The 17,593-nt window shown below is 40.2% G+C and overlaps 1 protein-coding gene across 17 annotated transcripts in view; it reads right to left on the bottom strand.

Annotated features, from left to right (window-relative positions):
• The window catches only part of PLCB4 (phospholipase C beta 4), a 459,946-nt gene that overhangs the window by 31,654 nt on the left and 410,699 nt on the right, over positions 1 to 17,593 (bottom strand). For 13 of the 17 annotated variants that reach the window (XM_068232509.1, XM_068232508.1, XM_068232514.1 and 10 more), the window contains 2 exons: positions 5,310 to 5,425; positions 2,823 to 2,898 (listed from right to left, as the gene is read on the bottom strand). The exons of 2 other annotated variants lie outside the window; for them this stretch is intronic. In XM_068232509.1, the coding sequence (XP_068088610.1) occupies positions 2,823 to 2,898; positions 5,310 to 5,425 (192 nt within the window). Of the gene's footprint in view, positions 1 to 2,822; positions 2,899 to 5,309; positions 5,426 to 17,593 lie in introns of those variants that run through there. 2 more of the 17 variants (XM_068232524.1, XM_068232526.1) reach the window with 1 other exon arrangement.

The following is a 17,593-nucleotide window of genomic DNA, read 5'->3' as shown; positions in this document are numbered from 1 at the left end:
TAGACCTCCTCTGTTCTCGTAGCTGAAACAGTTGGCAGCGCAATGTTCTCAAAACTGTGAAGAATATATCAGAAGAATACCTTTCCCAGGTTCTCCATTTAATCATGAATCACCTGTTACCCAGCTAGACTCATTTAAACTATTTGAGTCCATATTCTCCCATGACCTTAACTTTAAAATGACCCCCATCATCAGGAAGGCCCAGCTCAGGCTGTTCTACATAAGGCAGGTGAAAAAAATCAGCTTACCATAGACACCAATGGCCTGCCACCCATTGAATCAGTTACAAAATCAGATAGAAAGGATCATAGTCTAAAATCTGCCCTCCATGTAAGACAGCAGGTGCAGAAAGAGACCTGGCCCTCCTCACTATGCCTACTCCATATTCCAGCTCCTTACTTCAAAGATTAGACACAGAGTTGTCAAAACAAAAAAAACTTCCAGGCACAAAGACAGCCCTTGCCCCTGGGTGGCAGCCGTGCTTAATTACAAGCCACCGCATCTGAAGTTGCCTTATTTCTAGTTTAACTTATTTCCATTTCCAACATACAGTATGTTATTAAAGATGTAAAATTATACATAACAGTTCATTGCTTTGCGCATATAGGTGCTATTTGCTGCTGTAAACATAGCAAAAGGCAAGAAACCATATAAACATTACTTGTTCAGAGCCACAGAAGCATCACAGAAACACACACATAAAAGTGTCAGCACCAGCACTGAAAATTGGATAATACAACAGTTAACTTGAGAAAGCAAATATATTTTCTCAGTAAGATTCCTCTTCAGATTACTCTATTTTCTTCTGAGGTTCTGCATAGCTAATTGTATACAGATGGATTAAGCATGACCATTATGCCCACAGTTTCATACATATATATATATATATATATATATATATATATATATATATATATATATATATATATACATATATATAGTGGATTTCAAACAAACAGATCATATAAACAGCAACCAGGGTTTTAAAAACTCCTGTAATAGTCCTGGGGCAGCAGAAAGATGCATATTGACCCTGAACTCCAATATCAGCTGTCCCTTTACATAGCATAGCAAGGTTAGCTTTGGAGACCTTAGTTCCTCTCTATCTCTTTTAGCATTCAAAACAGTGACATGGTCAAAAATCCTAAGGGCCCTTTCACACTGGGGCAGTGCAGTGAATTTAATACACCACACCGCAGCCTAATTAAATTCTATGGGGAAGTTCAAAATCTCCATATTGTGGTACACTGCCCCGGATGTTCCCTATCTAACGCGAGCGCATACCTACGTTACCATGCGGCGCCTGCGGTGTCCTGCATCGGACCAGATGTCGTGTAAGTCTATGGCGACGCAGTGTTTTTAAAAAAAAGTTGTCAGCAAGCGTTTTTGTTATAATATGCTTCCATCTCCCTGAAACAGGAAGCAAGCGTGCTTCACTTCCTGTTTGGCCAGATGTCAGAAGTAGAATACTGCATAGTAAGTAAAAAGGCCTGTTTTTGGCCACAGCACTGCTAATGCCAATATGCAGTGTGAAACCGGCTTTAGTGCTGATTGGCCAGGACTGTTGGCCATTCAGGCCTTGGCATTCCCAATCTTATAAGTACTATAAATTCTGATAGGAAACAGATCACTTGGAGAATGGCTACCGAGGGGCAGGGTCATATCACTGCAATCTCTGCCTAAGTATTCTAAATAATAATCCATAGGTATAGAGCCCACCTTCATGAATTTCTTATAGTTATTGACCAACCTTGCAATCAATAAACAATAAACAAGCAATTAAAATCCTCTTTTAAATAAATAAACCATAATAAACCATCTACAGATCGCTTAGTCCAGTGTTTCTCAACATATTATTGGTATGTACCCCTTTTACAACCCTGTACTCATCAAGTAACCCCTAGCATAGTAAACATTATCACAAGAACCCCTTGACAAATAGAAATTGTTTAGAACCAATTATCATGTTCTACGATTAAATATATGAGCATTGACTATTGCTTTTAATTAGCTAAAATACTAATTTGGTGTTGATTAAATAAGGTTTATCATTTTCTAAAACTCTAAATGTGTTCTTAGTTAAGTATATCAAGCATGCGTACCCCCTGGAACCATCAGAAGTACCCCCTGGGGTACACGTACCACACGTTGAGAACCTAGGCCTCAATACGGGGAGAAAAAATTAGGACAATAAAGTATTTATATTTATCATCCATGAATCATGACAGATACACTTGCATGCAAAAAAACAAACCACAGATGTTATTTATGGCCACGCAGAGTCAGAGATAGAAACCGACACCAACACTGAGCGAAAAAAGAACGAACACAAACCACCAGATTCTTAAAAGCTTTTAATGGATGCCATACAAATCAAGCACAAAAGAAAGAATACAAAAAAAAGAAGAAAAGCCAATGAAAAAAAGCTGCATAACAGTTTTAAATACACTTCGAAATTTGTATTTCTTTAATAGGTCCAGCTTGCTTTGATAAAATAAAAATTTGTCTTAAAGTTTGAATCAGAAGACCTTGCCTTCCATTTTTAGTTCTGAAGACTAATGCTTGTCCAATATTGAAAACTGTTTTGCAGCCCGATAGTAAAGTGACTATAGTGGACAAAAAAAAAAAGATTCTTTCGGAATACGGTTATGATCATTTTCGCCCTTCCGCCTGCTTGTGTGATGAAGTTTGATTCGCAAGACGGGTTACATTTTTGTGCAGTTTGTGCGGTTAGTTTTTAGCTCTTTCATGTTAATAACGTGTGTGCAGCGTGCGTAGATCCGAATGAGAAGCCAGGTGAAGGATGGAGGATGTTCTCTTACCTTAGTTTTATGATCTGAAGTTAAAACCTGAATTTTATTTTCTGTTTCTTTCTTCATTTCAACACAGTTATCTCCTCTAAACGGCAAAATATGTTCCAAAGTTAGATATTTATTTTTTCCCTGGAAATTGTATTCATGTTTTTTACAACCACATAAATATGGTATATGAACCTCTTTGGTTTTTTACTACCTCATCCAACAAGCTGGCTTATTACGCATGCATGAACAGCAAGGTGAGCCCATGATATCTGCTATACATAAAATAACTATATATGTCAACTATTTTATGAGTCAATTTATGCATTTAAATAATTGTATTTTTTTTTAAAGTTATTTCAGTTTGAGAGAATTAATAAATATATATGTAATATATTTTTAAAGGCTGCATATATACTGCCAGCACACATGGTCAAGCATACTACCATTTACAGAGTTAGCTGATCATATTCTAAATCCTACATATTTAATAATTACGTTATTTGTTACAGTATGTTTTGTTACAAAATGGTTTTTAATTACAAGTATATGAAATATTACAGCTGGATAAGATTTTTTGAGGCAAACCTGTTGGTTTGAGTGGCAAGTTTATTAGGCAGGAAAATATCTTACTACGGTATAAAACAAGTCTCTGGACTTGAAAGTCTAATATATAATATCCGTTTTTAACCAATGATATAATTACTACACTACATTTTTTACACAGCAGTGTATTCTAGATACAAAACCAGCACATATACCCCACAAAAAATATTCATGTGTAATATTTCCATTATACTACTAATAATACTACTGTACATTTTAGTATTAATTTTAATACATTTCATAACATAAAATTGATTTTCTTTAAAAGAGGGTATTAATTGTATCGTTGTTCATCAAAGGAGCAGATGTAATAATTAAGATACATGGATTAATAATATTTTTAATTAGCAACCAGAAATCATTTCTATTAGGAGTTTTTGCATATACCTATCTGTATAATTGGTGTACAATTATCTTTGACATATGATGAATTAGCTATTAGCAAATGCTAATTACCACACATGCCACCCATTGAAAAGTTTTATCACGAGTCAAGGACAAAGTCAAGAATTATTTACAATATTTTCAAGATCTTTTAAATTTTTTTGTTAGATGAAATATCTTACCTTCTATTCAGTACTTTATATGTATATTTATAATCAATCACAGTATATTGATTTTACATATTTTTAGGTAATATTTTGTCTAGAGATGTTGGTGGGGCAGTAAAACATGCTGTTCTCAAAAGCCTATTAAATGCCTGTTGTAAGTACACAGAAAAAAATCTGAATCTACATTTGACAAGATCGGGAAAACACCTGATTCTTCAACTGATTGTTTTTAAAGAATAAATGTTTATAGAATTGTTTTTAGAGAATAAATGTTTATAACCTAAAATTTTGCTTGGTTAAAAATGTGTCCCAAGACCAAATATTAATTATGATAGATTAATTATTTCTACCCCCCCCCCCCCCCCCAACTGATAATGTATCCTTTTGTGCATGAATTGAGAATAATATTTTTAACTTTATAGAAGAGGCCCAGACCAAGTTACTGTAAGTTAAAAGAACATAAATGTCAGCATCAACTGAATGTTAGTGAGTTACAGTGGTACGATGGCAAAAAAAACTGTAAAATTTTAAATTCATTTTAAAACCTCCATATAAGATGTACATTTGTCCTGGAGTAAATGCACTGTATTTTTTTTACTGTCTAGGTAGCTGTAATTTACGGTAGGCATTATAATCAACAAATTTTGAACCTTTTACTGCCAGTATTTAGACTAGTCAATCTCCTCATGGGATTCTCAGGAGTTTATTTTCCAAAGCACTTCTTAAATGACAGTGGCACAATCCAGATATCAGAATAATGTGCACCAGAAGGCTGCCTGGTTGGCATCTTTGCAAAGCTATTTTCCAAGGAGGGAAGTGCTTTTGAAACAAAAGAAACTTTGAGAATCCACCAAGAGGAGATGGACTGATCCAAAACCTAACCTTGTAAAGAGGCTTAGAGAAGTCAGATTATAATAACTATTGTAACTGACAGCTACACAGGAAGTAAAAAAATACAGTGTATTTATTCTAGGACAAGTGCATATATGTGTACATACATATATACTGTACTATTTTTAGTAAAAATTTTAGCATTAAGTTTTGTATTTTCAAGATTAAAAAAGGCACTCCACCTAAGCACCAAGAAAGAATGGCATCTACTGAACAACAGCCCTACAAAATATACTATGCATCATTTCATGATCTTATTTCTGAAACAATATGAAATTATGCTACAGTGTGCTTAGCAACAAGCCCCCCTAAAAAACGTAAGTTTTTAGGCACGAGATCTGATTTGCAGATCTGGCAGTTTATTTAATGTTAACGTACTTTATTAAACTTGATGTAACTCTAGTGGTTGGTTTGATACAGCAGTTTGTATTGATTCTGGATTGCTGTTTATGGCTGCGCTTACCCTTTCTTCTTGATTGCTTTTTCTAAGTTCTTCTCAAGAGACAACTTTTCCTTATCAAATTGTGCCACTATTTTGTCAACTTGTGTGCAGTGTACCTTCTGCATAGCGCTGTGCTCCTGGAAAACAGTAGCTCTATTTGATTAGACAATTAAGCAAAACACTTGTCTGTTCACTTGAATCAGAGGAACATTCTGTATTCACTTGCATTTCGTGACCCACTTCAGATGGACTTGCTGTGACTTGTCATTATTTCCAAGGTTAAGCCATAAATATACCACACATCATCCGTTTTCAGAACATGGTTTGGTGAACAACAGGCTTGCTAATCATCTACTGGGAAGCCACATTTGCTATATACACAATGAATGAACAATTTTGCTAAAATTAGATGTACGCGTTTCAACAAAATGCCTTTTTGAAAAGTACAATACATTATTTGTCGTGATTCCATATGAAGTATTAGATTAAATCATAAAACAAGAAAGGTCACGTTGGAAATGTTTTTTTTTTTCTTCTATAGACATTACATTTAATGCCAATCTCGGTAAACACCAGGATCTTTTAAATAAAAGTGAAAAGAAGACGGCAGGACAGTGCAGGTCATTAAGTTTGAGCTCTCCATAACCCAACACTAGATGGCACATGCATAGTATTAGTCTATGAAGAGCTCAGACAGGCCACAGCTCTGAAGTTCTAGAAAATTGTGGGGAAGCAGGCCAGACAGCTACTACACAACAGAAAGTGGATGTGTGGCCTGCTGGTCCGAGTTCTCTATAGCCCAACACTAGTTGGCGCACACACTACCTACTGTACTGTTGGGCAACGGCGTTTTAAGAGTGTCCAAGAAACAAACCAAGACCAGAGCTCAACCAAATGTCCTTTTAATCAACACTTGGCAATTGTAAACAGTAGTGGACAGGCACAATATTTCGGGTTTACCACCGTTCTACAGATCCCTTACCTGAAATTCAATTTTTTATGCTTTCTTTGATTCGCAGCTCTCTCTGTTTGTTTCAGTTGTTTATAGTAGTATGTGGTTTTAAGATTGTGCCAGACAGTTTAGGGCTTGCTATATGGACTACAGGTTGATAAGGCTAGTCCGTCCTCATTTCAGATTAGGCATTTGAAGAAGAGTGGTAAACCTGAAACGGTGTGCTTATCCACTGCTATGTAAAATTGCCAACCATTGATTAAAAGTATATCCGTCTGACCTCCGGTCTCGGTGTGTTGCTTGGTCTGAATTGGGTTGGTGGTGTCCCTTGCATCCAAGAGTTACCGTTGAAATTGCTAAGATGGCCTTCAGAGAACCTGTCATTTTTGGAGTTAAGACTGTCCAGCAGCAGGAACCATGCTATGTTCTTAGCTCTTACGTTTCAGGAGCGGTGAACACATCCACCACACAAAAGAAAGCGGATGTGTGGCCTGCTGGTGTAAGCTCTTAATAGCTCAACTCTAGGCAGATATGAACACAAACGTCATCCCACCTAGTGTTAGTGTATGGTGAGCTCTGACTGCTTGGCAGCAGGAACTGTGCTATTGTCCTATGGTCTGAGCTCTGACGTTTCAGAAAGGCTTTGGTGAGAGAATCGGGCCACATATCCACTGCACCCTGGAATATCACTATCCTAAGAGTTAACATAGCAAGGGCATTGCTATAATCACTGCACTATCGCTGCTTCACATATATATTTTGCATTTGGATGGACTTTAATACTTCAACAAACACTGTTTCTTTTAATATTCTTTAGACAATTGCTGAAAAATGATATATTAAAAATAAGAAGCAGTTCCTCGCAGTCAAAAACTAGCCCGTGTACTGTCATTAAAGATAAGATGATAGTCCTTGAAGCAGTAAATATAAATAATAATTTGTTTCTTAAGTGTAAGTTAAGTGTTCTAAATACCGGTAAATCCAAGTAATGAGTCAGTCAGATGACTAGAAAGACAGTCTACAGTTGGTTTCTTCTTCTGAAAGATACAATATTTAATGTCTAGAATTTTCAAACGTTATTAAATGCTCAGTCCAATAAAACGTCCTGGAATTTTGCGTTACAATAAAAATATATTCTGCAGGGGTGCAACAATAGACCCTGCAAGGGAGGCAGCCACAAGATGGCCCAGAAGCTGTAGGGGGCCCCGCGGGGGGGGGGGGGGGGGGGTCTAGAGGAGTTTCATTTCCCTATCCAAAGAGACTGACAACAAAGGGCACGGAGCGAAAAAGCTTTCTGTATCTTGCACAATTTTTCTAATGACTACATCTGCTCAGCCACAGATAGGGAATCATACGAAGTTTTGTAGACAGACCCTATTCAGTGTGCAGCAGGTTCTTGTGTACAGCGCCCTGTCTCTCCACCCCCTCCCCAAGTGCTGTGTACTGTAGCGATGCTGGAAAAGTCTACAGAGCTAGTTCTGCTCAGACAGAGATGAGTGTAATAAGCTGAGGCTAAGAGCACACTCGTCTGTCGTGTTCTGCACACCATGTATGTCTGTATGTGTGAAACCATGCACATTTATTACAAAAGCTAATGTAATTGATAGAGAAAATGCAATGAGCGCAGTGCTTCACTGCTGTCAGTTTTTATCTGCATGGAGAAAACACATTTAAATGCACACTAGCCAATAGAATAGCATCGGTTCTCAGTTCACCTGTGCAGAAAGCGAGGGGGAGGGGGCATCCAAAGTTTTGCAGGGGGGGGGGGGGCAGTGATTTTTAGTTACGCCCCTGATACTCCGATATCTATCTGTCAGGACTTAAAGGGGCACTATGGCAAAAAATTGTAAAATTTAAAATATGTGCAAACAGACAAATAAGAGTTTTTTCCAGAGTAAAATGAGCCATAAATTACTTTTCTCCTATGTTGCTGTCACTTACAGTAGGCAGTACAAATCTGACAGAAAGACTAGTCCATCTTTTCATAGGGGATTCTCAGCAAGGCTTTTATCCTATATAATAAAATCCAAGTGTCTCTGCCTCCGTGTGTTTCCCTGTGTGTGTGTGTCCCTGCTTATAACGAACTGTGCATGTGCGCAGAGATACTGACGGGGAGTGACGTGCGGCTTCAAGGGGCAGACGGGCGGGTGTGTGCACGCGCGACGGGTGCGCGACGGGCACACGAGCAGACATGCGGTGACAGACCTAGAGCCCGTTTTTAAACAGGCTTAGGTCAGCTAGTTCTTTATAAAGATATTCCCTAAAAAGGATTTAAAGGGGAACTGAAGAGAGAGGTATATGGAGGTTGCCATGTTTATTTCCTTTTAAGCAATACCAGTTGCCTGGCAGCCCTGCTGATCCTCAGCCTCTAATACTATTAGCCATAGCCCCTGAACAAGCATGCAGCAGATCAGGTGTTTCAGACTTTAAAGTCAGATCTGACAAGACTAGCTGCATGCTTGTTTCTGGTGTTATTCAGATACTACTGCAGAGAAATAGACCAGCAGGGCTGCCAACAACTGGTATTGCTTAAAAGGAAATAAATATGGCAGCCTCCGTATACCTCTTACTTAAGTTCCCCTTTAAATAATGATGCTGGCCAGCTTCCCTGCTCCTTACACAGTTTTTTGGCAGTTGGACAGAGCAACTGCCATTCACTAAGTGCTTTTGAAAATAAATAAATCCCTGAAAATCCCCCATGAAGAGATGGACTAGTCCAAAACCTGTCGCTTCTGTCAGAGTTCTACTACCTATTGTAAGTGACAGCAACATAGGAGAAAAGTAATTTATGGCTCATTTTACTCTAGAAAAAAACGTACTTCTTATTTATATATGTTTGCACATATTTTACATTTTTCGTCATTGTGCACCTTTAAGCAAACAATTTTGCAGATCCTGGCCTGATTTCAATTGGCATATGTACATGATAGTTAATGCAGCAAGGTGGCATCAGGAGGCAGTAAGTGGGAGTATCAGACATTTATGGTCACATCATCAGTCTCAGAACCGTGATCAAGAGAGGTGCAAAGAAGAAGGCATCAACTCGGTAAACTGAACATTGGTGCCTGGGAAGTCTCAATCTCACTTTAAATATGTAATTCACATAAACTGTTGCGCTAATTCCAAAGTAAGTATAAATGGTATTAGAACTAAGGAGAAAAAAATACATTGATAAGGTAAAAGCACCACTGAGATATCTAGTTGGTCTCTACTACAAACATTTCAGGACAAAAGCCATAATGTATATCACAATGCATGTCAATAACTGCTATACCAGCAGAAGCTATTCTGCATTGTTTACCCAGCATTCTATAGCTTAATTCAATCTGATAATTTTAGTATGGCAACGGCAATCTTATCAATTAGCTTTTGAGTGAAGCAGAAGTCTCAGTATTAATCGTTCCAGCAACTTGTAAACCATTTCGATTTGTACTATTATGTTGGGTACTTGCGTACAATGTATGTGGGAGAGCAGGAAACGGGATACGATCCCTCAGGCATCGGTTTGGGCCTAACTCTGCACAGATTCTTTGCTATCCCCTACGGAGAGTGAAGATGGTTCAGATCATGCATGAAGAATTTGTAATAGAGGAAGAATCCACAGAGTACCTGCACGTCACTCTTAGATGTAACCACAGTTAGACTGTCTAGGGCCCAATCAATGTCCTTGGTTCATGTCATGTTCATGTCATCCTCTACAAGTACTCTTACCAAGAACTACTTTTGATTTCTATCTAACAGCTACTTTACAGCTATATCCAAAGTTTAGTTAAAATAAAGTGTAAATAAAAAAACAAAAAAAAACCAAACCTAGAGATACACTCATGCTTAAAAGTTAGAGGCCCATATGCAATTGACTTTTTCTCCTGAGTTTTCTCCCAGGTGATATTTTCAAACCTGTCTATAAAATGCCTTTCAAGCCACCAGCAAGCAAGAAAATGCTAAAAAAAATTGATAGCAGTTTTTCCACACTCGTTTTGGTACTTTTTTCCATTGCAAAGTGCTGAAAACTTATTCTAAATTTAAGTTGAAAAATTATCTCCTAGGAGAAAACTCAGGTGAAAAAGTGAATTGCATATGGCCCAGAATGTCCCAACATATTGGGCCATATGCAATTCACTTTTTCACCTGAGTTTTCTCCTAGGAGATAATTTTTCATCTTATATTTAAAATAACTTTGCAGTTCTTTTCAACTAAAAAAGTAGGTGAAAAAGTACTATCAAAATTATATTGAGTATTGTCTTGCTTTCTAGTGGCTTAAAATGCATTTTATTGACAAGTTTAAAATTATCACCTTGGAGAAAACTCAGGAGAAAAAGTGAATTGCATATGGGCCATTGTCTCTTTAATAAGATTACTGGAACCCTGTATCTGCTGGGTTCTGGTGCAGAGATCTGCCCCTTGCAGAAAATGGCCCTGGCCTTCTCTATATCAGATATAGCAAAGGCAGAGGCCTTTTTCTGCAAGGTGAAAGGGCTACACGCTGTAACCGGCTGATATGGGTCTCCTGTGAATTTTATTATACAAACAAACTGGGGCATTCACATGTCAGCTTCCTGGCCAGGAGCTTTGTTTTGTTCCAGAAAGCAGATGCCATCTTAATATAGCTTTAAAATTTCTTTGACAGTGATGAGATGCCTTTTATGTTACATACTTTCAATCAACAAGACTGTTATATGCAAATTAGAGTAGTCGGTGTTGAGGAGGCGGTGAAATCAGAAACTGAGGAGTTGGTGTCAGATAATTGTTGTACCGACTCCACAGCTCTGGTCGATAGCTTAATCACTCTATGGCAAATCGAGCAATGTATGGCTACCTTCAGATGAAGCTTCCTTTATTTCTTTGGAAATGCTATGACCTGCCGGCATGAGACCCTTCACCGAAAAATGTTTTACAGGTGCTTTATTGTACACGGCTGGGGACAAGATGTACAGGATGTACACGTGGGTTCACTTTAAATCCTCTTAACAGCTTACCCACAAACTGCATGACACTGATTGCACATTATGCATTAGCACACAATGGCACCCTTCTGACTTCAAAAGTGATTGCTTGATTATCATATAAGGCCCCAGTTGTTCACAAATGGTCAAACATCATTACAATCAACTATTTGCAATCAGTCCTAAAAAAAAGACAAGTATCATCTAACAAATGGGCAAAAATCTGAGGGATGCCAAAATAGCCATCATGAGAGAATCCATTGCAGACAAATGAGGGCAACAATTATATTATTATGCAGGCTTAACTTGTGTTCATATAACTGATGACACCACAAGGGCTTTGCCCTACATGCCAGTGCAGGTCTACTGACAACACAAGGATTCAAGCCAGAAAACGATTGTGGAGTTATTGTGGCTTCATATTATTGGGGATTCTCAGTTGTTTTTTTTTTGTGTTTTTTTTTACAAAATCCCTTACTGAACTGCAGTTTGGTGATCGCCACTGGGAGACTGAAGGCGGAGCTCTGCGCAATCTCCTGCTAGCCCCCTAGAAGCCCGGTTACGCCAATCGTCGTGGATCGGTCCTAGGGTTGCCGCCGCGTTCATGCCAATTGGCATGGAACGGTCGGCTAAAGGTTAAACAGTACCAGTTGCTTGGCTGTCCTGATGATCTATTTGGCTGCAGCAGTATCAGAACAAAACCAGAAACAAGCATGCAGCTAATCTTGTCAGATCTGACAACAATGTCAGAAACACCTGATCTTCACATGCTTCTTCAGGGTCTATGGCAAAAAGTATTAGAGGCAAAAGATCAACAGGACAGCAAGGCAACTGCTATTGCACACTTAACGACCGCCTAACGCCCATAGGCGTCGGCGGGTCGTTAGTGGTATAGCATGGTTTCCATGCTAGTTCACGGAGACTGCCTCCGTGAACAGTGTGCGAGCCGCCGATCGCGGCTCGCACGCATAATGTAAACATTCGGGGAAGAAATCCCCGCTGTTTACATGACACGGCGCTGCTGCGCAGCAGCGCCGTGACGTAGATCGGCGATCCCCGGCCTCTGATTGGCCGGGGATCGCCGGCATATGATAGGCTGAAGCCTATCCTTCAATGTGCAGGACGGAAATCCGTCCTGCGCAGCCCCTGGAGGGAGAGGGAGGTAAGGGGAATCAGGGAGCGCCGAAAACGCTGCGGAGGGGGGCTTTGAAGAGCCCCCCCCCAGATCAAAAACAGCCGGCGGCGATCAGACCCCCCCAGCAGGACATCCCCCTAGTGGGGAAAAAAGGGGGGGGAAGTCTTATCGCCAAGGCTGAATCCTGATCGGTGCTGCGGGCTGGAGAGCCCACGCAGCACCGATCACTGCAGAAAGGCCTGGTCCTTAAGTGGTTAAAGAGGAACTCCAGTGAAAATAATGTAGTAAAAAAAGTGCTTCATTTTATATCATAATTATGTATAAATGATTTAGTCAGTGTTTGCTCATTGTAAAATCTTTCCTCTACCAGATTCACATTCTGACATGTATTACATGGTGACATTGTTACTGTGGGCAGGTTATGTAGCTGTTTCTAGCTGTTCTGGCTTTACAGACAGCTGTAAACAGCCATTTCCTGTCTGTGAACATTGTTACATTGTGGCAGTTTGCCCAGGGTACCGCGGTACCCAGAGCTTCTTGTGGGAGGGGTTTCAGCACAAAATCAGCCATACAGCGCCCCCTGATGGTCTGTTTGTGAAAATCATTATATTTCTCATGTAAAAGGGGGTATCAGCTACTGATTGGGATAAAGTTCAATTCTAGGTTGGCGTTTCGCTTTAAAAGAAATAAATATGGCAGCCTCCATATCACTCTCACTATAGTTGTCTTTTAAGAGATCTGGCCTATGCAGGAAAAAAGTAAAAATCTGGGTATGGAAGTGACCCTGCCCAGCTCCTCCCAATGCTAACAGAAATGAACCATGTCCAACACAGCAACTTTATATTATACATCTCCCGAAGCCATTTCTCACACCTCTTGATTATATATTTCTTTATTAACACCATGCCCAAGGTCAGCATTGTGCTTATAGGGAAATACTGGCTGGTACCTCCTCACAGCTCCTCCTTAAAGGGAAGGTCCAAGCAAAATAAAAAAAATGAGTTTCACTTATCTGGGGCTTCTACCAGCCTCATGCAGCCATCCTGTGCCCTCATAGCCACTCACTGCTGCCCTAGTCCCCCGCTGGCAGCTTGCCGACCTCAGAGGTCGGCAGGCCGCATTGCGTACATTTTTACGCATTCCCGCTAGTGCAGGAACATTAACACATACATTTTTACGCGTTAGTGGTTCAATGCGTAAAAATTTACGAGCTGCTATTCAGTCTAACTAGACTGCTCCAGGAATCACATGAAGGCAGTTTTGTAAACCCAGCAAATCCGGTAAAACGAATGCAAAAATAGTATATGTGCAATTCACAAAACTTTCTATATTACAAACCATGATATAATCTACATAACATACATTAACAACATAAGCTAGAATTAGGGCTAAAACGTTCATGCATGTGACAATCAGCAAATGCATCCAAAATTGTGCATCAACTGACCTACGTATGCCAAGGGAAAGCAACTGCTCAAGACTGTAGTATTGAGGCCAGTTAGTGCAGCCAGTAAGTGCGCCTGTAATTTGTGACCTGTCTTGTTGCTGAACTTCTGCTCTTGTGACAACTCACTCTGTTGCTGAACTTTCGCCTGGCTGATCACCCAATCAGTTCTCAACTAGGCTCCTCAGACCTACAATCTTCCACAAGATTTCCTGCCCCAGTTGTCCCATGCACTCTGTGCCCACTTCACAGGACGACAAAAAGAAAGAGAAGCAATTCTACACTTCCTTAAAAGGAACGCAACTCCCCAGTATGAAAGTTTTAGGCTGGTTTCACATCAGAGACTAGCGTTATAGGTGCGGTGGCACTGGAAGATGGCACCGCAACGTCTAAAATAGGGTTTGGAGAGTACCGCGGCAATGTGTGGTAATCTCACTCCTGGCTGCAAGCCAAGTTATAAGTGAGGCTCTCTAGCATTCACTTCCTGTGGCCAAAAAACGAATTGCACCGAAGTGTATGAAAAAAAATATGCTTCCGCGCATGCGCACAGTGAAAAATGTAAAAATAACGGTCACTGACTTATACTACTTCCAGTCGCCGCAATTCGCCTGATAACGTGCTGTTGCTTTCGCGTCAAATGCGACACTGCGGGCGCATTGCACCGCGGCAGGTATGAAATGTCCCATAGACTTTCATTGTTTTAGCGTGAGCCTGCGGTAAAATAGGGTAATACAACGCAATGAAAACGCCCTAGTGTAAAAGAGGCCTTACTGTACAGTATGAAAGCCTTACTCTCCCCCACTGCAGCATATGGTTTACTACAACACTACTGGTGGTCTTTAATCAACAGCACTTGCACGATAATCTTGCAAAGAAAAGCGGCATTCACATGCTAGAGCCCTCTGTCACCCTGATGGCAGCGATTGACCAGACTTTATACAAACACACGGTCATCCCCTACTGAGCGCTGACAGGCAGATGAGGAGGCAGCTATGTTCTGCGAGGACCCCAGCCTCATGTGTCGAGACCTGTGATCTGCACCTATGCAATCTGTGTCATTTCAATCATAATGCTAGTAAAAGAAAAGGCTTCTGTGGATTCTAGATAAAAGCAATCCCATGGCCCTTATTAAGCTCTAATGATTTCCACCCACAGCTGTGACTCATCCGCAATCTACCGCCAGCACTTTCTCTGCCTGAAAACCTATATTTTTCAGGCATGTTATTTTTTTTTCTGTAACGCTGTACTAAAAGCATCGCTAGACTGTTGTTCTGTTCGGCTGGAAATAAAACATTTAAGCCATTTGATTCTTTGCAATACAGAACATTAAAAATGAAGAGGGGGGGGGGGGAAAGTAGGTTTATGAATATTTAAATATCTGAGCCAGGAAAACCATAGATTCACTAAAAGGAGCTGATGTGTATATGCTCTAACACTGAAGCAAAAATAAACGTATGATACAATGAATGTATGTGTAGTACAGAACATTAGTAGCAAAGAAAAGGGTCTCATGTTTTTATTTATTTATAGTTATATAGCTATATGTATAACATTGCTCATTAATTCATATTTGTAGTTTATAAACCACACAATGGCCTCAATTCACTAAGCTTATCTCCTGTCTTTAGTAACGTTTCTATGGTTATCACCATGGTGATAAGGCATGTCGTATTCAGGAAACATTTTACCTCAGGCAAACCTAAAGTTAACTCTTTTGTCTTTAAGTTAACTCTTCAATCCTTAAAATAACTCCAGAGTTAAAGACAGGCTGTTTATTAACTGCATGTGAAAATAACTACAGAGGAGGTAAATTAACTACAGAGGAGGTAAAATAATCACAGAGGAGGTAAATTAAGGAATGAAGAGATAAGATAACTCTCTCACTGTGTGGAGGTAAGTTTTCTCTTGCCTTATTATCCCCAGCATGATCTTAGGGCTGGTGCACACCGAGCGGCTTTTTGGGCGTTTTCAGATCCGCTTGCGGCTGCGGATCTGCTTGGTCAATGTATCTCAATGGGGTGGTGCACACCAGAGCGGCAGGCGTTTTGCAGAAACGAAAAATGCCTGGGTGAGGCATTTTTTGGATTGCGGATGCGTTTCTGCCTCAATGTTAAGTATAGGAAAAACGCAAACCGCTCTGAAAAACGGCACTTCAGAGCGGTTTTGCAGGCGTTTTTGTTACAGAAGCTGTTCAGTAACAGCTTTACTGTAACAATATATGAAATCTACTATACTGAAAACCGCAGCAGCAATCCGCAAAACGCTAGCAAAACGCCTCATAAAAATTAAAAAAAGCGTTTAAAAATCTGCTAGCATTTTGCGGATCTGCTAGCGGGTTTTGGTGTGCACCAGCCCTAAGTGAATTGAGGCCAATGTATTTTAAGCTGCACAACAGGGCAGAGCTAATGCCCTTTGAACTTTCCTGCAGTAAAACCGTATCTGAAGCTGTTTCTCACTGTTTCTTTATTTACAACACAGGACTGAGTTTGAACAAGTTGGTGGAATACCCAAGTGTTTTAACTCTTCCTGTACGGGAAAACAACATGAGACTTGTTACTTTACTACTAATGGCCTATTTGTTATCTGTACTACACATACAATTCATTATCTTATCAGATTTGCTTTAAAGGAGACTTTGTGGGAAATTAGCCTGATGCTGGGAATACACGGCTCGTTTCTGGCGCTCGATTCTGCGCCTGATCGTTTTGCCCGCTCGATACTCTTATCTTCCACTCATTTTTCTTATGTTTTTTCAATTCACTTCAATGAGAAATCAAGCAGTAAGATGATCGACTGGAGATCGGACATGTCGGAAATTATCTATCGAGCCATCATAATGGCTCAAAATCGAGCCGTGTATTCCCAGCCTCAGTCTTTCTGGAGCCTCTGTGCTTAGAAAGAGATGCTTTTTTCCTGGTCTGTATTCAACGGAAATCAGGGTGCTGGCCACACTTTCAGTGTCATCAGCGGGTGCAACGGTCAGACTGCCAGAGCACTAGCAGTATTATCAAACTTCGTATGGTGATGACCAGCACACTAGGAAGCAAGGATCCAAAATAATGTGACGTTTTATTCAAAAAAAATAAATAAATATGCAAGGTGACAGCAAATGTATAAAGCTGGTTCTGCAAATCGCCATACTTCCTCAGAATCGGAATCAGAAACTTTTTTTTATTTTACCAAGTACAACTGGGTCATGCCCGGAATTGGGTTTGGGAACAACAGGGCACAGTGATCATAATATAACAATAAAAGTAAAACAATGGAAGAGGGCAATGCAGATTATCAAGTTACCAAAGATAGTACAGTGGTAGTAATGCAACATATAGCAAGACTGTAACATTAACTGTACAGCAACTTCCATTAACAGATAACAGTGAGCAGACAGCAACAGCCTTAGGCCTCGTTCACATCATTTAGCGCAGATGGCTGTGCGATCGAAACGCAGCGCGTCCAATCGCACGCCATCTGCGCTCCTATGCGCTGCGCTTCAGATCCCATTCATTACAATGAATGGGATCTGCGCTGCGATTCACAAAAATGCGTGCAGTACGCGATAGCGCATATGATGGGAACAGTAGAAGGGCTGTCTATGCCCTTCTACCGTTCTTGCGTGTCGCACACTATACGCGCTGCCAAAATGCGCACGGCAGCGCGTATACTCTGAACGAGGCCTAAGGGGGAGTTGTGGACCGCCACGGGGTGGATGGGCTTGTACAGATTTCAAGGGTCTAATGGGTGTGGGTGTTTCTAAGCTTTGTGGTCCTGGCGAGGATAAGGCGGAACCTTTGGCCCGATTCTCAGTCCACTAACTAAAAATTGCACATCATC

The sequence above is a fragment of the Hyperolius riggenbachi genome, chromosome 4 (assembly GCF_040937935.1).
Source record: "Hyperolius riggenbachi isolate aHypRig1 chromosome 4, aHypRig1.pri, whole genome shotgun sequence".
NCBI classification, from domain to species: domain Eukaryota; kingdom Metazoa; phylum Chordata; class Amphibia; order Anura; family Hyperoliidae; genus Hyperolius; species Hyperolius riggenbachi.
The sequence above is the reverse complement of the archived record's forward strand: the minus strand, read 5'-3'. Positions and strand labels throughout refer to the sequence as shown.